Source organism: Parasteatoda tepidariorum, chromosome X1 (genome assembly GCF_043381705.1).
Source record: "Parasteatoda tepidariorum isolate YZ-2023 chromosome X1, CAS_Ptep_4.0, whole genome shotgun sequence".
In the NCBI taxonomy this organism is placed as follows: Eukaryota; Metazoa; Arthropoda; class Arachnida; order Araneae; family Theridiidae; genus Parasteatoda; species Parasteatoda tepidariorum.
This window is the reverse complement of record NC_092214.1, coordinates 18,169,768-18,194,113: the sequence shown is the minus strand read 5'-3', so window position 1 is coordinate 18,194,113 and position 24,346 is coordinate 18,169,768. Positions and strand designations below refer to the sequence as shown.

At 28.9% G+C, this 24,346-nt stretch overlaps 1 protein-coding gene across 2 annotated transcripts in view; it reads left to right on the top strand.

Moving 5' to 3' along the window:
• Positions 1-24,346, top strand: part of LOC107455467 (calcium-activated chloride channel regulator 1-like) — a 44,503-nt gene that overhangs the window by 12,374 nt on the left and 7,783 nt on the right. Inside the window, exons 2-12 of one of the 2 annotated variants that reach the window (XM_043040302.2) lie at positions 516-813; positions 11,814-11,920; positions 13,395-13,565; positions 14,096-14,223; positions 16,050-16,164; positions 16,288-16,512; positions 17,091-17,390; positions 18,283-18,513; positions 18,620-18,890; positions 20,828-20,989; positions 23,338-23,669. In XM_043040302.2, coding sequence (XP_042896236.1) covers positions 516-813; positions 11,814-11,920; positions 13,395-13,565; positions 14,096-14,223; positions 16,050-16,164; positions 16,288-16,512; positions 17,091-17,390; positions 18,283-18,513; positions 18,620-18,890; positions 20,828-20,989; positions 23,338-23,654 — 2,325 coding nt within the window. In that variant the 3' untranslated portion in view covers positions 23,655-23,669. Of the gene's footprint in view, positions 1-515; positions 814-11,813; positions 11,921-13,394; positions 13,566-14,095; positions 14,224-16,049; positions 16,165-16,287; positions 16,513-17,090; positions 17,391-18,282; positions 18,514-18,619; positions 18,891-20,827; positions 20,990-23,337; positions 23,670-24,346 lie in introns of those variants that run through there. The other variant, XM_043040301.2, reaches the window with a different exon arrangement.

Here is a 24,346-nt window from a genome sequence, read left to right as displayed (position 1 = left end):
TTCTCAGTGGTAGACGGATTATGTGTTAGAATTCCATTGCCATCAGGTTAACCTTGAAAAGTTTTAATTTTCCATGTAACGCAAATACTAGTGAGTTTCATGAAAAAGACCTCCACCAGGGTGATTTTGTCCGAATTTCTTAATCTAGAACTTTTCCTTTTCCTCAGGATTTGATTTAAAATTACAAGGCTATGGAGTTCAAAATTGATAGCCTACAGGGATGCCAATAATCCAACAACAGGCAAACAGGGATGCCAAGATAGGCTGTTTAATGCCGACAGTAAATTAATATTTAGAGCAACAAATGAAAGGGTCTTCTGCTACGGCTTTTTTTATTTTGGATACCTTAAAGAAAATAGCATTCATGGAAAAAATCATTATTATTTTGTCAATTACAATATAAAAATTATATTTTTGTGAAAACTGCAGAAGACTAAAATTTAACTTCTGCTTTCAGTAATTTATATAGATTGTTTCATTTAATGTTTAATTAAATATTAATTGTATCTCATTAGGTCTTGTTTTCAAGAGCATCCACTTTCCTTTACAATTCCACAAAGAACAACTTATTCTTCAAAGAAGTGATCATTGTTGTACCTCCAACATGGACAACAAAACCAGAGTATGAAGCCCAACCAGGAAATTTTTTTAGCAATGCCCACGTACGAGTGGATACACCTAATCCTGAATATAATGATACACCATATACATTGCAAGCAGGAGGCTGTGGTGAACCGGGTCAATACATTCACTTGACACCTTGGTTTCTGAAAGAACTACAAGGAAAAACAGTTGAAATGTTTGGAGCACCAGGTAATATATTTTCCTCCTCAACTTATTTCAAAGAGTAGGAATGTATATAATCATTAAATAAATTATTAATAAAATTAATAAACATACTAGTATTCAAAGTAGAATAATGATCTAATCCAGTGGTTTCCAACCCAGAAACCAGTGCTCAGAAGTACACAGTGGGCATTCGTAGAACTAGGCCGTGAACGTTGGTTGAGGATCTAATCTATATATATATATACACCGAAGAGCCATTACATTATGACCACCCTGCTAATAACATGTAGGACCACCTTTAGCCCTTAAAACTGCTAGCACCCGCCGTGGCATTGATTCCACAAAGTGCTGATAGGTACTCTGAGGTATCTGATACCAAGCGCTCACCAACTGGTCCTGCAATTCCCTCACATTGCGAGGGGGTAGCGTGGTAGCACGAATTTGGTTTTCCAAGTAGGACCACAAATGCTCTATTGGATTGGTTAGCTTAGCTTAGAAGTAGATTGTAGATTTAGCCTAAATCTTTCTTTTCACATTAAGTGAAAATTTTAACGGAAAAATAAATTTTAAAAAGCATTTCACCTGTAAAAATATCACTCACATCTTAAAGAATAATATGGAAATTGCATGAAGCCACCAGAGGACACTGATAATACGGCACAATGACGAGAGTATTTGAGAAGGGTATAGGAGAATGGTGGCAAAGAAGTGAAATTGTTCACAAACGTTCTGCAAGCCCCTCAGTGTCTTAACCAAATAGTTATGACACAGGGATACATGTGAATGATATTTCACGTGGTAGAATAATCGGCTACCTGGAATGCGGTGTACTCAAAGTATCAGAGGAACTTGGAATTATCAAAAGTGTCATCTCTAGGCTTTAGCAACGATTGGAATCAAGATGATGGAAATGTCAGTAGACGTTAAAATGAGTTACAACGCTGAATGAAGATTGATATTTGACAGTAACTGCAAAAAGAGGCAGACGGATTACAACATCCGACCTGCCTCGCCGAATGTCTGCAAACACGGGTACTACAGTTTCAAAGCAAACCGTGTATAGATGTTTGGAAAATATTAGAATATATTGGAATATTGGAATATATTGGAATATTGGAATATATTGGAGTATTGGAATATATTGGAGTATTGGAATATATTGGAATATTGGAATATATTAGAATATTGGAATATATTGGAATATTGGAATATATTGGAATATTGGAATATATTGGAATATTGGAATATTGGAATATATTGGAATATTGGAATATATTGGAATGTTGGAATATATTGGAATATTGGAATATATTATCAGATGTGTTCCACTCAGGTCAACTCATTGTCACCAGTGATAAGCCTGGAGTAGAGAACATGCATGCCTGACATCGTCACATGGCTTGTATGATGTTTTTCGACGAGTGTAGGTTTAGCTTGCAGTCTGATTCATGTCGGACTTTCATATGGAGAACGCCAGGCACTTGTTATCACCAAGAGGCTCCGGAACACATCTGCATGTTCTAATCGGAGCCATGTCAGGCCAAATTTATCCAGAACACAGCATTATATTTAACGCAGTTATCCGTACAGATTGTTTCAGAATAATGTCTTAACTAGAACAATCTGTAAGTTTGTTTAGGGGTACCATGGGCGCAGAAGTTGTGTTTACGAATGACAACACCCACCCACACAGAGCAAACAACGTAAGCGAATACCTTCAATCTGAGAATATCACCCGAATGGAATGGCCAGCATTCTCCCCTGACTTGAATTCGCAAGAGCATGTGTGGGCATGCTTAGTCGACGAGTTTCAGTCGTCAAACACCTACAACCTGTGTACCAGAACTTCGGAGAGAATTAATTGCCGAGAGAAATTATCTTCAGGAATCTATCTATCAGGAAATTATCTGAGATCAATTCGATAATTTGATACTCAGCATGCCTAGGCGTCTTACGGACTGTATTTCATCGCATAGGAGGCATGCAATGTATTGACCGTCATACCAACCATGTAATACTAAGTTTTGGTAAAGGATATATTTTTATAACTGCTTCATTGAACAAATTATCACTTGCTCGTGATATATCATAATTAACACAATAAAGTCATGGGCAGAGCTCATTTGCTCATGGTCAAAGTATTCACCAGGCATATTGGCGTTTTAGGTTCGGTACCAGCTGCGGCAGTGAATGAGGATATAGACTTCAAGGTAATTACTAATTTTAACGCTCTACGTGAAAGAAAACCTGAATCGTGAAATGTTTCGGCCTCCAAGTTTACTAAGGCAACTAAGTTTTTTTTCAGCCGTGACGGAGAAAAAAAGGGATGATGAAGGAGAGATAAGACAAAGAGAGACATTAATTGAGACAGTGCTAATTCCTCAAGATTCCTTCGCAGTTTTTTTTAATTTGGTGATATTATAAGTTTATAATAATTAACATATATTTCTGCCTTAAATCTGAAAAGATAAATAGCTTTTATCTAGGAGTAACTAAATTAATGTTTTTATTTTTGATTATGCATTAAGAAAAAAAGTTTTATATTAGTACTTAAGAAAATTAAACTTTTAATTATTTAGGCTGTTGTAAAAAATACTATACAACGCAAAAATTATTTTACAGTTAAAAAAATTATTTTCTGTGAATTTTTATGATATATTTTAGGTTGATCGCTATGACTCTGAGTAACGACGTACAATACAATATAATATTAATAATGATAAATTCTTTGAATAAACATACTTTTTTCTTCGACAAACTCAGATTTCTCATCCACTGAATATGGGAAGTACCAGCAATTTGCAAAACATAGTCTCAATAATTAAGTCTAGAAAGGGCTCGAAAATTTGATTCCCTTAATTTATTATTATCAAGTATGATAACAAAACTTTTATTAAATTCAGTTGTTTCCAATTTATATTGAATGATATGCCTTTCAATAATAAAAGCAATAAAAGTCTGCAACAAAATGAAAAGTCACAGAAATAATTAGCCCAGTCACAGAAATAATTGAAGTATCTGTTACGGGTGATTTTATTTAGTTATTTTGTTTTCAATTTCGATAGGAACAAATCTAATGCTTGAGGAAATCTATTTAAATCTTACGTTTATGTATTTCTTTCAGTACAATAACCTCATTTTGTAATTTTTGGTGAATATAATGTAATTATCTGCTTAGCAGTTATCTGCATATTATACAATTATCTGCTTAATAATTTAATTATATTTAGCACAAAATATTTGCTTCTAAAAATAAAACAATATTCGGCCTTGAAAATCTGAATTCTTGAACAGATATTTCAATCACCGTACATAACACATCAAGTCTTACTTTTTTAAAATCTATTTCTTATAGTTTACGTCTACTAACACAGATCTTTTCAATAGGTATGGTTTTTCACTACATAGTTATTCACTAAAGCAATTAAGCTCTTTCTGTTGTTAGAGTTCTCACAAAAAAAATCTTGAAAGTTTAAATTTGCTGAGGAAAAATTTATGTTTAACACCCACGTTTAATCAAAAGTATACGTACCTTAAATGCAAAAATATGTAAGAAAGTAAAAAAAAATTTAACCTTAACAAAAAGCCTTAAATGTAAAAAAAATTTTTTTTAAATTTCCAAAGTTATTTTAATCGGTGTAGAGGTGCTTTCAAAACAGTGAAAAATGTTGCCTTAAAGTTGTACAGTTAAAAATAATTTGTTCTTTAATTTACAAATAATAGAAGATTTTATTACATTTAGATAGATTTCATGAAGATTTTATAAAGATTTAAGAGAAGATTTCGTTACAAGATTTAATTACAAGTTTTTATTTCTAATAAAAAACCTGATATTTGCACCTAAAAATCTTATGAAACTTCAGAAACGTATTTTATAAGATATTTTCATATGATTCTAATTGAAAAAAGTGATTTATTTCTTTTCCTGCTGCATAACATGCGTTGCTCCTTTTAGAAACTTAGATATTTGAATGTATGAAATCGTCATTAAATTAAATAACTAGATCTTTTAACGCATAATAATATTATGATTCATTCCAATACAAATAACTCCTCAAATACCTCATGACTGAATTCAAATATCATTCGAATATACAACAAGGCAATTTAACTTTACATTATTTATTATGCATTATTTTCAGTTTATAACAAAAAGACTTTCTTAGTTTTGTATGACAGATATTTTGAATTCCGAGAGAAATTTCGGGGGAAGTAGTAAAATTATTTTAAATAAATAAGCAATTTTCATTTCATTTAGTATAGATTCGATTTAAATTACTAAATTTGCTTCACTTATAAATTGTTTTGAATTCAGACTGTAACTGAGATAATTGCTTTGAATACCTAATGATATCTTATTGTTCATAGGTAATTCATACTTAAATCTCCGTTTCAGACAGTGAAAGAGTTCTATTTTCTTCATTTTAACATCTTATACTATTAAAATCTGCATTTATTTCTATTCATGTTAACCTAAAGAGAGTTACATTGTCAATTGTTCATAGGTTATCCGTGCTTAAATCTTCGTTTCAGACAGGAAAGCAATTCTACTTCCTTTTATGTTAAATTAAAGAGAATTATATGAACGCGATTTTCTTATTAATTTAGGTTATTCATACTTAAATCTTCGTTTCAGACAGTGAAAGAGTTCTTTTTTACTGTTAAATCTTGTACTATTAAAATCTGCATTTATTTTAATTCATGTTAACCTAAAGAGAGTTATATTGTTAATTGCTCAACCGTGATTAAATCTCCGTCTCAGACAGTAAGGCAATTCTACTTCCTTTTATGTTAAATTAAGGAGAATTATCTGGACGCGATTTTCTTATTAACTTAGTTAGGTTATTCATACTTAAATCTTCGTTTTAGACAGTGAAAGAGTTCTATTTTCTTCATGTTAATATCTTGTACTATTAAAATCTGCATTTATTTCAATTCATGTTAACCTAAAGAGAGTTATATTGTTAATTGTTCTTAGGTTATCCGTGCTTAAATCTTCGTTTCTGCCAGTAAAGCAATTCTACTTCCTTTTATGTTAAATTAAGGAGAATTATATGAACACGATTTTCTTATTAACTTAGTAACTAATTAGAATTTTTGAATATTTTTTTGTTTCATTGAAATGGGTTGTCATAACCTTAGATACTGAATTTTAAACTTTAGAAATGAAGTATTTTTAAAATTAATTAAAAAGTTATAATAAATATTTTTTGAAAAACGCAATCGTAAAAGTTTAATTTTGACTTTTCGATTCAATGGAATATATTTTAATGATTAAAATAAAAAAAAAAGGAAAAATATATTAATAATTTACTTAATAAATTACGTTAACCATTTTCCGTAGATTAGCATGGAGGAAGTAAAGTCCATTTTGCTTAAAGACTTTTGTTTCTTCAAAGTTTTCATTCACTCTTACTTGAATGATAAAATACAATAATGTTTCACAACTATGTTTTATTCTTTTCTAAAATACCCTTTTATTTTGTTATATAAAACTTATTGAGAAATATACCATTTTGAATGGAAATACGCAGTAATACAAATTCGATATAAACATTCAATATTATTCATCCGTAACGCAACACCTAAAGAACTAGACGTTAAAAGACTTTTTTTCATTTTTTGATTTCTTTTGTCTGATACTAAGCGACCTTTATCCTACTGAAATACTATTATGTCTTGGCATATCTCCACCGCATTTCTTCAAAAGCTTTTTTTAACCTTCAAACAGTTTTTTTACAAGTGATAAACAATGTTTGATTAATTAACTATTTTCAAACAGGCAAAATGCATTATTTAAATTTTTATCCTACTTTTTGTCATCTAAATAGTAAAGCTGAGGAGTGAGAAAAAGTTACAAAATGTTCGTGTGATTCATTAGAGTATTTTTTTGCTGTAATATAAAACAAATAGGGGAGGGGCACAAATTATATCTTGAACACCTTCCAACTTTTGAAACATGTTTTTACCCTTTAAATGAATGCATCTAGAAATTTTGCGGTTTGCCTTATTTGGTATACAAAAAGCTTTACTTTGATCCTTTATTAGTTGGTTTGAAAAACACTATTTGCAAAACTAACTTTGATTAAAAACATTGAATAATAAACATTATTTTTTTATTAATAACCCATCAAATTATTGCCATTTATTAATAATTATTAATATTATTAATATAATAATTGCTTATATTATTTTTTAATGTTTATTAAGAAATAAATAAACACATTTTTTTAATAATAATAATAATAATTAATAATTTATTAATTATTTTTTAGGAATAAATAAACATGATTTTTCTACTTCCAACATACATAAAAATATATCCCTGAACTATAGAACTTTTCAGTTTGTTTGGAGCTTCTGAAGAGAATGTTAAAGTCAAAAATGAAAATTACGCTTCTGCAAATTTAGCGGTTATCTGATGAAAATTAAAAAATTCTCTTAGCTATAACAAGAATAATAAGAATTAAAACATGTATACAGACTTGAAAGAGTATACGATATTATTTATTAAAAAAATTGGTATTTACATATCATTTTGAAACAGTTTCTGAATTACGAATTTCAATCGTAAGTTTAAAAATAACTGATAATATTATTGAAACTTAATTAAAAGAAACACATACGTACCAGGTAAATACCAATAAAATGTTAAATATTATGTTTGGATATTACTCGGTTTATAAGCATTGTAATAAAGATATAAAAGATAAAAAGTAGCTTAAGGTAACAAATGAATATCAGTAATTAACAAAAACTTAACATGTTACTTTACATGTAACGAATGAGGATATTTAGAATTATATATAATACAATAGTAAGGTAAAGATTACTAACAATATATTAACTATCTTGTCAAAACCTGATGAAACATAACTACAACAATATAAAAAAGAAAAAAAGATGGGGAAAAAATCGGACTGACATACGGAAAAATAATGCATAAAAAAATGCATGATTCGCACAAAAATATTTGATGACCCTTAGGTAAGAAAATACAAATATAAAAATTAAGCAGTTTTCCATCTTATGGAAATAGTTTCCTTATGTACCAGGAAATTGTAAGGGTCTGTTAAATAATGATCTGGAGAACCTATATTTCTTCGCAGGTGCTCTGTTTTTAAGTAAGCTTGTTTAAGGTACTTAGGAAAGGGTCCAATTATTTATAAAGTAATAATTTCTGGTTTATTAAAATAATGATAAAAAGGAAAATCTTTATTTATCAAATAAAAAAAAATCATTCAATTGTTTAAGTACATGAATGACCGACAAACGGGCCACACTGTGGAGCTTTAATACTTGTACGCGAATACTTATTGAGACATTAGAAAAGAAATTTTAAAAAAAATTATAACGTTCCTTTCAAAAACTATATAACATATGCAAGAAAATCTACTACTCAATTTTTTAAATTTTACTAACAAGCAATTTTCCAAATTTACAAGATTTGTGTAAGTTTGAGTAGTTTTGGATCACCACATAAATGCGAACAAAAGTTTTTTTATAAGGAACATAATGTAATCGAAATGTCGTTCAAGGTTAACTTATATGCACCTAAAACTTCGGCTGTTGTTAGCATTTTCAAAAACTAATCCTACTAGTGATAATTTTGTGAAAAAAATCAATAGCTTCATTAATTACTGACTGTTTAAAAATCATTTAAAATAAATATATCAAATTATTCATTTTTACTTCCCTCATAATCTAACTGTCCTCATCTTGTTCATTAATAATAAAATTACGCTTGTGCTTTTGTTTCCTTTCTTTGTTATGTAAACCTTTAAAAATTAATATTTGAAACCATTAACTGAACCTTAAAAACTGTTTATTAGCAATAAAACAAAGCTCGTGATTTTGTCTTATTTATTTAATATGTTTCTTAATCACCACTATTCAGACTTATGAAAAATCTGCTATATGTGCAGAAAAATATCAAAATCAAGCTGTAAAAAACTTTTTTTTACCTTTTTACATTTTTAGTATGCTGAAAAAAAGTTGAAATGCAAGCATATTTTTTCTTCCTAAAGTGGCTCTAAAACATTTGGCTACGCCTGGTTTAGTAGTTCTGGAGGAACAAGTAATAGAATTCAATGAACTTCTTTCTACCTAGGCCCTACTTTTTTCTTGCAAGAACAAGACATGAGTTTATGAGCAAAAGTACTCTAAACCACTCCTTTAATAGATGCATTCTGCTTTAAGGACTAATTTTTGGGAGGACATTGTGAAGGGTCTCCAATTATATTTTGAATATTTCTATAATTTAAAGACTGGATTATTGCAGCAATAAGAATTATTGCTAAAAGAATTTCATAACCTTTAAAGAGAATTATATTTTTTTATCTTTCTTTTTTGGCATTCGTAGAATAATTCCGAAAAGCTTTATTCCCAGATTTGCTTATTTGTAATTGGATACCTTGTATCAAGTTTTGTGTAGGTAAATAAATTTTTTAAAGAAAAAGATGCTTTGGAACTTAGTTATAGTAGTAGCAAACTGCTGTCACCAGATTGCACATTCTTTTATTAATATGATTAACCTTTAGCTGTCATATTTTGCTGATACTGGAAATTTGTGGTCGAGAGCAGTCATATTACCACAAAGCACAATTAGCACAAATAGCCATAAACTCACTGAACCGATAACCTCGCCGAAAACGTTATGGTATTTTATTAAACATTTTAAGTAGGGAGCTTTTCTCACAAAATAACAGGAAAATTTACACCATTAAGAAAACGTTGATTTTTCTAGATCTCAGAAAATAATAATTTGTGTATAATTGTATAACAAGAATTGAAAAAAATATGGAACCAATCTAACAAATTTGTAATTTTTGAAATATAAATTGGATATGAATAGTAAGCGCACCAAAAGGACGAGGAAAGTTTTTCCAGTGGTTGCTTAAATGGCTACAGTTTTAATATTTACAGTGCAGAAGTAGAACATTTATGGCACATTTACAGCCCGTAATTTTTAAGAAAAATGAAAATTTCCACTTTTTATTAGTATGTATATTATTTATGCTAAAATCATATATCATGAAATACACATAATTGATTATATTGGGTCCATTTTTTTGCATTACCGTGTATTTGTTTTCACTGGTAGTTTATAGTATTGTAGTAAATAACGGTCTCTGAGAAAACTTATCAATTAATTAATATCGATAGAAGTAGTTCCAAAAGAAACACGTATAGTATTATAAAAGTGGTTAATACGAGTTAAGTAGCAAAATATTTAAAAAAATTACAGAAAGAGCTAACATTACGATGAAGCAAGGAACAAAAATGTCAATTATTAAATTTCAAACAATTGTAAGATACAAAAATATTAGCAGACTTTCATTATTTATTATTAAATAAATTAATCTTATAAGAAAATGTGTATAAGCGCAAACAGTGTGAAATCCTTAGAACGTGCATCCAACTAAACAGCTTCTATTGATTCAGAGAAAATTAAGTATCTAAATGATTAAAAAGAACATACTGCTAAGAACATCTAAATAGAAATAATTAATATTTTTGCAATAACTTAATTTATTTTTCCGACATAATTTAAATTAAGTATAAACTCACTTTACGATTATAAATTGCGAAAACAGTTCTAAAAGTAAAGATCTTCTATTTTTCTTGAAATACAAAATTTCGTATATTTTATTTAAAATTTCATCATTTTGAAGGTTGAAAGCTGTTTTTCTATATAATCATTTGTTCGGTTGATACATTTTTGTGAACTCTCTACCAGTTTTTGTAATGCCTATACCTACTCCTATCATGTAATGTCTATACCTACTCCTATCGTGTAATGCCTATACCTACTCTTCTTTGTGTCTCCGTTCAATGAGTTATATCACCGTCCAGCCAATTAGGGTGACAGTCGCTATATCAAAAACTAGGGATAAAAGGATGTTCATTGAGATTTATAAAAGATTTTGGCAGGTAACGTGTGGAGAATACTTTGCTCAACATTCCTATTCTATGGTTTCGAAATGCTTGCTTATCGTTTTATTAGTGATGCGGAGGACTTGTCAGTGTTTATTTTGGTTTCAGCAGGCATAATATCGGTAGACGGTAAAAAAGAGGTTCGGGGAAAAAAAGACCCGGTAAAAAGTGTCCCTGAAAAAAAAAAGTCCAGTAAAAAGGTACCTTAACAGGTAAAATTGCATGTTGAGCAGGGCGCACTTTTTGTTTATTTTTAAATGGGGGAAACCTATTTTATTTATTTATTATTATCTTTGCTTATTTTTTGAATGAAGGATATGTTATTTTTAATAAAATTTTACTTTAAATTTTATTAATTTAAAAATAGACTTTTGAATATTTTTTTCACATTCAACTTTAATAAATTTTAATGAATAAATATCATAAGTAGTAAACAAAAGAATTGAAAAAAAATGACACATTGAGTGAGAGCAACAACATAAAGTCGACCTTGAATGTAGCAGGGAAAAGGAGCTTCAATCGTATCTTTTCTTTTCAAATATTTTTCCTTACACAATTTTCCCTGAGCTGAAACTTTTTTTACCGGGACCTTTTATTCGGCTGACATTTTCTTTATTTTTTCATCCATACCTATTGTACCGGGACCTTCTTTTCCAGGGAACTTTTTTTCTAGGGACTTTTTTTTCCTGGGACCTTTTTCACCGGTAACTTTTTTTCCGGACCTTTTTTTTCGTACTATTTCTCCGAGACCTTTCTTACCTACATTCATAATATCGACCTACTCTAACATTAAACGATTCCATAACGACGACGTGGAGAAAGATGAGGCTCTATGCTTCTTCAAAGACATACAAGGAAGTTGGTAATGCCATGAACATACAAACACTGTTACAGATTCTGCGAAATTTCATTGACCGGTTTGAAACTTTTTAGAAAAGTGAAGAAGGAAAATTTAACCCTTAAAATTATGTAAATATGTATTATGGAAAATAAGGAAATTTTATATATTTTCTAAATAGACCTTCTTTTGGAGATGCTTTCGTATTAAAGTGTCTAAATAATTCACATGAAGCCACTTTATTTTTCAGAAAGGCAACTTGTACACGAGTGGGCTCATTTGAGATATGGCGTATTCGATGAGTATGGTATTCCAGGGAACAAGCGTTATCCAATGTTTTATAGAGAAGGAGGAAAAGTAAGCATTATTTAATATTCCAGAATATTGCGAAATCTGCTATGATTAATTTTTGTTTTTTTTTATTTCTGGAAGCTGGGTTACAGCATATAAGGTAACACTATACTTATCTAAGCAGTTTAAGCAGCGACATTAAACTAAAGAGATCATGAATAGTTTTTTTTTCTCCATATTTATTATGCTTCCAACAAAAGGTGTCCTATACTACTAATATGTTCTCTGTTTTACTATTTAATTAAGAAACCTTTGCTTCTAATCAGATGCACAGTTCGCAGAAATGTTAACTTTGCTTATGCCAAAATGTTAACTTTCAACTTACTCTAGACGAGAAGTTGGCATACCTCTTCGAGTACATTGGAATAGCCTTATTATAAATATGATTTTAAAGTAGCTGTAAATTGTTAATGAAAAAAAGTTTATTTCCATACAAAAGCAAGAAAATAATTAAAATTATTTTAGACACTTACTGGTTGAAAGTAAGAAAGAAAATACGAGAGATAAAATAAAAATCAATAATAAAATCAGGGATAACTTAGTAAGTATAGTTCACACACTAGTAGCAATAGAACTCTGTCCGTCATAGGAGCTATGTCCGAGAATATTGACCAGATATGAGCAAAAGGGCTGCTCTGTGCTGCAATTGAAAAAAACAACGAAATTGCTTTACGATAGATTTACGATAGAAAAATGGCTTGATAACAATTAATTTAATTGCTAATGCTGTAAATGCTAAAATAGAATTTCAGAAAACTGATAGGAAATTTTATTTATTTTGCATTATTTAGCTTATCATGCGAAAATGCCAACATATAAATATCTCAATTTTGGATTCTTTATTGTCACTTATATTGATGTTTCTTTTGCTCGGCAATATTATCTTGCCATCAATCTTCATATAATTCTCTGATTTATCCAAAGTTTTATAGATCTTATTCAGTCTGTATAGATTTATCTGTCTATATTTATTAGCCACTATTTCAGACTATAAGGAACCTATTATCCTATCCTAAGTTCATTGGAGAAAAATTTAATCTTACCCTTTCGGGGAATATTCTTTGTTGAGAAAATATTGAACTCTATTGTGAACAAGAAAAATTTTTACTAGAGCAACTTCGAGTCTACAAGGAAAAGTAAAGCTAACACTTGAACTAATGACTTTAATTTATGTAAGTTATAGCAAATCGTCTTCGAGATTATGTAAACTCACTCGAACTAAACTTTATATAATTGCTTTATCATTCCATAGAAAAATGTTTTAAGACTCACTGCATTTATTGACACTCATTTATTATTTTGTAAAGGAGGAATTTAGTAAAGGAATCACATTAGAATTAAGCAAAACCTGCCAAACATAATATTTATTAAAACTTGAAAAAAATTTAATTAAATAAGATATTGGAAATAAATTTTGAAATAGAAATCAAATTTGTCATTGCGTTTATTATGTACCAAAATATTATAATTCTCTTTTTAGATTCGCCCTACAAGTTGTGTTCGAGATATCAAAGGATGGATAGAATCACGTGATGGTGGACCTTGTAAAATGACAGCCGATGGACAAGTTGACGAGGATTGTATTTTTATTCCAAATATGCATAGTAATGAAGCTAAAGCTTCCATTATGTATATGCCTTTTATACCTTCTGTAAGTATATTTAAATAGATCTATTTCATTTTTATATTTGCATACTTTACTTTTTATATTTGCATACTATACTTTACTTTTAGAATTAAATTTAAAGAATTTTGTTTTTATATATAAATGCACGTATTTTGGTTTGAAAATTAATTATATACATTTATTTCTTCTTAATGCTTTATTTTGACAAATAAAAGTATATTAAAATTAAATTGTATAATTTTGACATCATTAAAAATTTTTCACACTGAAAGAAAAAACATGTGATTTTATGATTGATATTAATCAATTTCTTAAAGTAAACTTAACAAGCGGAACAGTAATAAATAAAATTTATTTTCTCTTTCAAGTGTGCTGATTAATGTCTTGAATGAATATTGAGAGGTCTTTTTAATCAAGTTCTGTTATGAGACACTAAAAGACAATTTGCTTTAAGAACCAATTAAAAGAATTATTAGAAGTGTCTTAAAAGTTTTTTTTGTTTTCAAAAAAATTAGAAAATATGTCTTATTTTTATTTTGCTCTTTTTTTTTTAGATGGAAGGATTCTGTGATGATGGTAGTCACCAGCATAACGTGTTAGCACCTACAAAGCATAATGATATTTGCAATTATAAAAGTACATGGGACGTCATTTTACAGCATCCTGATTTTCAAAAAATTCGGTATAACATTTTTTACTGTTGATTTAGTATTAATTGCAGTTTTTTTCATAAATACATTTTCTCATTATTCACAAGAAAAGAAACGAGCAAACAAGACATATTTCGGTTACCTGAGATCACTTGGTCCATAATGGTTACCTTGAAAGATATTTATAATAAATTCGCACAAAGAAATAAAACTGAATATACAAAAGTACAATGCTTGTAACATACTAATGGCAAACAGGTTGATGTTTAATGTAAATAAAAAATTACAGTCACTATATTGTAAAACATTCAAAGGGAAAAATAAAGTTAAAAGAAGTTCTCAATATCGTCCCTATGTAAACTCAGGCAAAACCCAATATAATTTTTGTTTGAATAAGCTTTGTTTGGAGGTTTTTGAAAATTAGTGTGAATAATATTGAAGAATTTAAGCGCTAAATAACTGAAGTTCTTACATAATACATTTTTGTGAGGTCTATGGGTTAATATTTTCGTGTATTTTACACCCCTTTGAGTTCATAATATAGACAAATTTAATAGGAAAAAAAAGGACGAATCGAAAGAATGTTTAAAAATTGGAAATGATTAATATTGTGTTATACTTGGCTGTTCGCCAAGGTGTTATAGATACTTAATAATTTTTATATAAATTTATTTTGAAGTAAATCGATAAATTTATTTTGAAGTAAATAGTCTTTTAATAGTTGTGCAATAATCATCTCCCCAAAACTATTTTATCTCTCTCTTTTTTGCATTTCTATAACAGTTCAACTTTGTTTTTAGCTCTGTAAACTAGGCATAAAATATTGAAGTTCAAAAATGCAATTTTATTTTAAAAGAAAGCTTATTTAAGCCATTTATCCTTGAAGTTTAAAATCTAACACAATAAGAATCCAGGTTTGAATTTAAAGCATTGGCGCTAGAGGAAAAATCACAAAACTCAAATCTTCATCCATTCAACAGGGGATAAATTATGTCAGCACTATGCTTTTTACAGATCGGGAGAAGTTGACAAATTAACCAGAGCCTTGACTGCGATTCAAACCAGGTTTGTGCCAGAAGTGCACATTTCGCATTAATAGTTTTCGATACATGCTCAATAGCAGGACTTCTCATTCTCAGTCTTGTTACTATATATGAGTTTGCTAATGGCATTGATGCATTTGTTAGCCCTAACTATTTTTTAATTTACTAGTGGATACTAATGCTAATTTCCGATATGATACAAGCTAACACTAACATAACACTCCGGTACAGGATATCTAAAATCTATGCAAACTGGCAAAAATACACTTCGGCTTGAAAATATGAGTGTGTAATATTTTAAAAAGATATATTCAATGATATCAAAGCCCGATTTCCATCTCCAAGGATGGGGAAAAGCAACTTCAAAATTTTGAATGAAAACCCCAAATTTTTTATTGCGAATTTGGATTCTCCAGAAAAAAAAACCTCAATTTGACTTACAGGCTTTGCATTTTAACTTCCAAAGGACAGTGTCATTTTATTTTTTCAAGTAGTTAATCAAGTTTTGAGGTTTCTAATCACGTCTTCCTCAACATTAATTCATCAAATGCAGATTTTTTTTCTTAGTTAAAATAATAATTTTTGATCTTTGATATGCATTTTTTTTTTTTAAATTTCATTTTTGATAAAAATTTTAAAATATACTTTTAGAACTATGATTACGGAACACCTTGTATTTTACTTTCTCTTTTCAATTACCAAAGGAGAGACTTAAGCACTGAATTATTATATTTTTCTTTTATCTTTCCCTCTCATATTAAGACAGAACTAAATTTTATGATTTACTCTAATTTTCTACTACATTATTGCTTTAGATCAAAAAGAGATGCATCAAGTGAGCTTACTGAAACCCTTTTCCGATTGTTTCAGTCACCAAAGAACCCAACATCCCGTTACGTACTAGTTCTTGATGTCTCTGGCAGTATGAATGTGAGTTCATATTTAAATAATATTAATATTGAAACAACTTATCACTATAATAACCCTATACACGATAATCTTTTTATTTTAACATTTTGCTGAAATAAATTAACCGTATTGTTGTCTTTTTAGGGTCAGCCTATGAAATTGCTCCATGGTGCAGCAACAAGATTAATTGAAGATCGAGTTCCTGATGGAGCTTACTTAGGAATTGTTCAATTCAGTACTGAAGCTAGTACTTTACAGAATCTTACTAAGGTTGATAACGAAACACGGAAAATGTTAAGCAATAATTTACCAGCCAAAGATGATGGAGGAATGACAGCAATTGGCAAAGGATTACAGGAAGCTATCAAAGTTCGTACAAATGATTAGAAAATAAAATAATTTTTATTTTAAATAACACATTTTTATATATAAAACTTTTTTATAAAAAATAACTTGAAAATTATTATTTACATTCAAAGGCATAATAGCATCACAGAATACCATTCAGTCTCAAAATATGTGAGAAATGTAATAGTGTAAACATTTCATTTTGATTAACAATGAAATATTTCTAAAATATAATCTTGTTGGCAGTGAAATATTTGAGCTATATAATTTTGTTAAACTGTCATTTTGGTACTTAAACAAAAATTCAATATTGTAAAAATTTCATTTTGATTATCAATTAACATTATTGGGGTGTTAATATTTAAATATTTCTTGGGTGTCATCTTTGTAAACTATTTCTGGAATATTTCAGAAATATTTTAGTAGTGTTTCAGATTTGTTTACGTCTGCGTATTAAAAAAATTTTAAATCATTCTTGTATCTCAATATATTGAAATATGTATTGAGGCACTAATAATAGTAATCTAAAAAGCATATTCCATCGTTTTGTGCTATATAGGCGTATTAACTCATATATATATATATATTCTATTTCAAAGGTACTTACAAACGATAACGGTACTGTAGATTCTGGTCTTATTATGCTAATTACTGACGGAGAAGAAAATGTGTTACCTTTTATTGAGGATGTCTTACCCAAAGTCTTGCAATATAATGTCATAATAAATGCCGTGGCTTTTGGAACGAGTGCTAGCGATAAATTAGAAAATATTACAACAGTAACAGGTGGAAGAGGATATTTCTTCTCAAATAATGGGAGTCGTCCAGCATCAGCTCTAGATTCTGCATTTCTGGAATCGATTACATCTCAGGTAGACGTTGAATTACAACCAGTTCAAGTAAGGTTTAGTTTGATAATCTAATGATCATATGATTTTGTCAATCACAAAATGTTTTTTGCATAATATCCGAGGTTTATGAAAGCTTTAGAATTTATAAAGCTCGAAGTACTGACTTTTTATTTGATTGGTTTGTTTACTTTAAAAAATTTGAGCAATTTTTAGGAATGTAGTAAAAACAATCTTACGTGAGAAAGTTAAATAGATAATGAAGAAAAACTATCTTTCAACCAGACTTCGTTAAGCTAGATCTTCTTTTTGTCCAGTAGGATAAAAATACACTACGGTTTTATATATAACGCCGAACTAAGAATAATTTCGAAATTTTTTGCTGCGAGTTTTACTTCACTACCAGCATTGCTTTTCGCCCACTGTGTTGTCAGATTTTCCATCGTCATGATTTAAAAAAAACGGAATGCAGATGACCAGCCCCATTAGCACAAGTGAATTGGCATATACTCTTATTTTAAGTGTTAATTGTCCTCTGATTTTACTACACTTGTTTTTATTATTTTATAATTAAAAATGGATTATTTCAATTTTGATAGAATTGATGACCGTTAGTGTTCTTTTTTTTTAGTGATTTACCTCAGCAATGAGAATGCGATATTTCTTCCATAAAATACGATACTTTTTTTTCACTTACTTTAACAAGACATACAACTAATTATCTTAAGTTTAGTTACATTGACTGATTATAAAATGGTTTAACAACTGTCTTGAAAAAGATTTCTTCGTGCTTATTTTTCTCAATTTATTCAGCAAAAAACATTACATGCAGCTTAAAATAATTTTTACTCGACTTTTTTGATCATTTGTCATTTTCTGATAGTAATAAATATGCCTTTAGAAAATGTTTGTTAATTGAATTAACTTAATTACATTTGCATAGCTCAAGGATGAAATGTTCAGTTTAGATGCACCAACAGTAACAAAACACGTTCACATCGATCAAGAGTTAGGCAAAGATACCACGTTTACCATCACTTCACGCCATATTACAAGAGTTGGGGATGTAATTTTACGAAGTCCATCTGGAGTTGTGTTTGACAGCAAACATGATGGTTATAGTCGAGATGACATACAGCGACAACGAATTCAAATTTCTTTACCGACAACCGAAGTAAGACACCTTTAAAATTAGAATGGATTGAAAAAATAACAATATATTGCCTTGATATTTAAAATTTTTGAAAAAAAAAATTCTTTTTCATTTCTAAATATTTCAGCCAGGGAAATGGGAGGTTATCATCCGAAGAAGAGATGATTATCCAATAATAGTTGGATTTACAGTGACGTCTGAACCAAAAGACATTCGCGACCAACCGATTCGGGTTCGTTCCTGGTTGAATGAAATACAACTAAAATTTCCAGCACACGCCAAAGTATATGCAGAAGTTAAGAAAGGATATCTTGCAGTGATTGGAGCAACTGTTATTGCCACAGTGGAAAGACCTATTGGATCAACTATAGATATTGAACTTAAAGATGACGGTTTGGGTAAATCTAAAACATTCTTGTTTTGATCATTGACTATCCACCATAGATTAATTGAATATTATACTATTCACAGTTGTATTTACTTTTTTAATTTTTCAAAGTATCATTTAAATAAGTTATTCTTCTTTGCAATTCTTCTGCACATTCAAAATGTTGCAGTGAAAATGGCAAACAATGCTGGTAAAGAGTTTCTGGAGAAACAGTTTGATTAACAATTACAATAACTAATAGTCTGCATTGAAGTAATAAATTATCGATTTTTCTATATATTGAATTATTTTTTATCTCTCACAGGACCTTCTATGGGCCGAAATAAATGTTGGCCCCTAAAATTATTCAAAGGGCATGCATCCCACCCAGTTTATTTCAAAATTAGCGAGTCACACTTCCCTAGTTTCCCTTGTAAGACAATTAATTCAGCACCCTCTGATGATAAATTGCAACATATGATTCTTATGGTATTCAGTATGTGTTTTTATATACATTATGCTCTTGCAACAATTACTCTTTGTACAAGATTTCAAAATCCTTTCAAACTGACCTTAAGAAACTATTCACATGACGCTGAAAATAAATATTAAAGACTTCTCTTATCGAAAGGCAAGTCCTTCAAGACAATAAAACTGTACTTTGATGATTTACTATTTTGGTTTTCCTTATCTCAATAATAAGTAATTAAAGTTAATTAACAATTAATTAAATTTTCGAACCATTTTTTTTTCTCTTCAGTTAAACATTAACTTTCAACCCTAATATGCGAAATTCTAATTTTATTTTACTTTTAAAATTAATTTTTGCCGGGGTTCATAGAATATAGAATAAAGATTTTCGATAATAGAGTCAAGTCGATTGTTACAGAACACCCTGTCTATAGATTTACCCTCCCTCAAAAAGAATTTTAAGGATTTAGTTTCTTTAGTTTAATTTTATTTAGTTTTTACAGTTTAATTTTATTTAGTTTTTACAGTTTAATTTTATTTAGTTATGATATTCTAATTTTATATATTTTTATAGTCTAATTTTATTTTGTTTTCATAGTTTAATTTTATTTGATTTTTTATTTTACAAATGGCACAGATTAACTCTTTTTCACCAAAATTCTCATTAGACATTCCAAACATTTGAAATTCTTAAATTTGATCATTAAAACTTCGTGACACAAGAACATCAAGAAAAATTATACTTTAAAAAATGGCTTGGTAAAATTTATAAATAAAGGGAAATATAATAATAAAAAACGATAAAACGAAGAAGACACAGTTATTTTTTTTCTAAATCCTGTCAGTTTTAACTTTTCACATATATTTAGAAGTACTACACCTAATTTACCTTAAAATACATCTTAAATGATTAATTGATTTCTTTCAAAACATATCTTTGAGAAAATAACGCAAACTATTAAGCCAAGAATGAATCACTTAAGTGACTTTCGTAATCAAGAACCATTATGTGTATTTTTAAAATTCTTTTCAAAATCGAAATCAATATAATATGTAAGACAAAAAGAAACAAAAACATTATAAAAAAAACTTTGCCAATTCAATTTACAAGTAAATCACAAAAATGGGATTAAAATCATCCCTAAACCGCGGTTGTATGAAACTGAAAGATGTTCCTAACGTAAATTACTTAACAAGAACTCTAAAAATATATATTAGAGATGGTAATCATGGAAAACCTTTTGCGTATATTAATTAAACTCTTTTGAGCTTGGTGAGAGTTTCTAAAAATATAAACTTTAAAAAAAAAAAAAAAAAAAAAAAAAAAAACAAGAATGTCATGATTGAACTCTTAGGTTAATAAGTTGTTTTTTTTTTAAAAAAAAATGCAGCATTACATTTTATTATTATGAACAGAGTAGTTTCATACATGGGAATTTTTAGAAATTTTACTTATATAGTTAAGAACTATATAAAAAGTGTTTTTTGAAATTTTAGGAGCTGATGTAACAGAAAATGATGGAATTTATACTGGATATTTCACGCATTTCAATGGAAATGGTCGATATGCTGTGATAGCTAGGATATCCAATGATGGTCAAGCGAAACTTAAGCAAGGCATTTTATCCTCAGGTTCACCACCAATCCCTGTACTTAAAGGTAACATTTTAGATTTATTTAGGTTTTGGCAGAATTAAGATTAACTATTATATATATATATATATATATATATATATATAAATATATANTTTTTATTGAAAGAAATTCCTTTATCCTCGCACGGAGAAATACTAACGCGTTCTGGAGTATTCACCTGTTCTTCTTCAGACTCTGATATTATTCGTTTAATTTTATTTATATATATATATAAATACACACACACACGCACACATTTCAAGCTAAACTCTAATGTTCCATAAACTTAGGTTATTAGAGGTACTAGATTATTTTTACGGGTAGAGTCCACTCTACAATTTATTGACTGTTGGGAAAAAGGGTCCATTCCTAACAACATAATACGGTAAAATATTTTATGCTTCTTAACAACTATTATTGGTATCAAAACTTGCTCACTACTTTTTCATTCCATTCCTCTTATTATTTTATTCAATGAATGCGTGTGATGGCGTTACTGCAAAGGCCTGGGGTTCGATCCTCATTGGCGTCTTGTCATTGTTAGATTTATGGCTACCAGCTTGCGTGGGTAGTCTAGATGACCTGTGCATAATTTTGATCGCGTTACTACAGCTATGCCTTTGGTCTCGATGTTGAGGTGAATTTTTGGTTTCTGATTTAATTTTAGGGACAGTGTCAGTTTTTTTCCTAAGGTGATTTTTTAGTAATTTTATGTACAGTGTCTGTTCTTTCAAAAAAGTTCCTTCACATAATAATTGTTATTTTACGGGCAATGCTGCTTATTTTACAGGCTGATCCAATATTTGCTACGATTCAAATTTAAGTGTATTTAAAATTTATTATTCTTTTGAAATAATTAAGGAATAATTTCAATATTTTTGTAGTTTAATTAATTAAAAAGATAAGATAAGATAAGATTAAAAGATTTTTTTACGTCAAAACAATTAAATACAAAACAAGAAAAACTAAATATGGTTATGTTAGAAAAAAAAGCTTTTTTTCATATCTTTACCTGCTTAAAATTTTGCAAAAATAAAATGCCATTAAAATAAACAAACAAATGGAATAATTTGAGCTTAAATCAGAAAAAAATAATTTTTCAGTAGATCAACTCAAATTCCAGAGTTCTTGTTAGCTTTTTAAGTTAAAATATTTTTGAAACATTTTAATGTTTCGGAAACTCAAAATTAACGTCGCATTTTGAAGAAAAATTAAATAATGTTTTCAAACTACCCCTTCTGCTAATTATACCGTATTAATTAATTAATTTCGATTTTAAATATGGAAAAATTCGGTCGAAACGAGATTAAGATCTGAATTAATATTTTAAAAAAAATGAAGTTAAGTTTTATGATTTCTTAATTCACGAGCTGTTGAGCAAAGTTAGCAAATTTTCAAATTTTATAATTTTTGTTTTTTATAATTTTCCATTTTGCTTCCATTACAAGTAAAATCTAAGTTCTAAGTAAATCATTAATAGTTTTCTATATCATTAAAAATATTTGTTAAAAATTTCCTTAAGTCTGCAAATTAATCATTAATTGTCTAACAGTCGGAAAGAAAGACAAGGAGAAAAAATTCAATTCGGTGTTCATTTATTAATAGCACCGATATTTTTTTTCAAGCGCAGATTCGTAGCTAAAATTAAATTTAAAATTGATCAACGATTGGCAAACAGTCTAAAAGCAACAGAAGATGAATTCTATGTATTATAAATTAGTAAAAACGGAAATTCTTAAAAACTCTAGTTATTGGGTGAAATTAAATTTTTGTATTCACTTTTGCATAATGCAACAAATTTTTTTAACTACAATAATTCTTGAACTTAAAGCTAAAAGCAAAAAGCAGTTGAAATGAAATTAAAAAGTAGCTTTTAAGAAGAAAATGGTGTAATAGACAAAATTCAAGGATTGTGAAAAATGAAAGCTTTTTAAAAGGAATCTCATTTAGAGCTTAACGCAGCTAACGCATCTAAATATTAACGCAGCTATTTTTTCCCCGGGGCAATAGAACTCAGCCGTAGTTAAAACTTCATTTGAAAAAATACTAATAACTGTTAAAAAATATTATGTCAAAAAACTTGGTGCGCAGTTCTTTTTGCTTTGCAATTGACTGTAATTTTTTTTAAAAGGAATCTCATTTAGAGCTGTAAAGCTAAAACTTGTAGTAAATCGGGAATCAGCAAGCAGTCTTAAAAAGATAAAACCAAATTTTGTGCAGAAAAATTCCGAAACTGTCAAAAACTTTTAAAAAATAAAGATATTTCATTTGAATTGCAACAAAAGAAAAAAAATCACCCTTTCAAATAACAAAAAAAAAATCAACCTATTTATTTAAACTCAATAATAATTATTTTATACATTTTTTATTAGGATCTTCTACAGATGAATCTCCACCCTTAAATGAATTTGCTCCAGAAAATTTTGAGCTGGTACCGAAAAATGAGAGCAAACCAAAAAAAGAGCTCAACGCAGTTCCTGCCAATAATTTCGATCGATCTTCGAACCCAGGAGCCTTTCGTTTAGAGTCTTGGACACAAGATGCAGGGGATCTTATCCCTCCTGGAGACATTTCTGATTTATCAGTAGTTAATGTCGAGACACTATATGATGAACATAGAGTAACACTTCATTTCACTACTCCCGGAGATGATATAGACGTCGGTCAAGGTAAATATAGAAAAACTTAAAAACCTTAAGTATCAGTATATCCTATCAGAAGTTAATGCCGAGACATTAAATGGAGAACATAACAGCAATACATTGTTTCCTCCCTCCTGGAGATGATATAAAAATCAATCAAGATAAACATAGAAAAACATAACAATATTAAGTATCAGTACATCGTATCAGTAGTTAATGTAAAAATAATAAATGAAGCAAGAGCAATACATTCCTGTTGCAAGAGCAATACAATGTTTCCCCACTCCTAGAAATGATATAAACGTTGGTCAAGATAAACATAGAAAAATTAATATCAGTTTATTTTATCAGTAGTTAATGTCGAGACACTAAACGAAAAACATAGAATAACACTTCATTTTACGATACTTGGAGATGATATTAAAGTCAATCAAGGTAAATATAGAAAGGCATAAAGCATTAAGAAAAAATACTTTTTTAAATCATTTAAACATATTATTTTGCAACACACAAAACTATGTGTTTCAGAAAAATGTAACCTTCATCCCCAGATGGAAGGAGTAATAGAATCACGTAGTATAATGTTGTTATAAAAATAGCAATTTTGTAAATTATTTTTTTACCAAAGAGAATATATGCGTATTAATTGTTTAGTTTAGGAGTTAATTTCCTTATAATTTTATATAAATCCTAAGAATCATCTAAATCTATGCAAATTTATTCAAATGATTGTATTAAT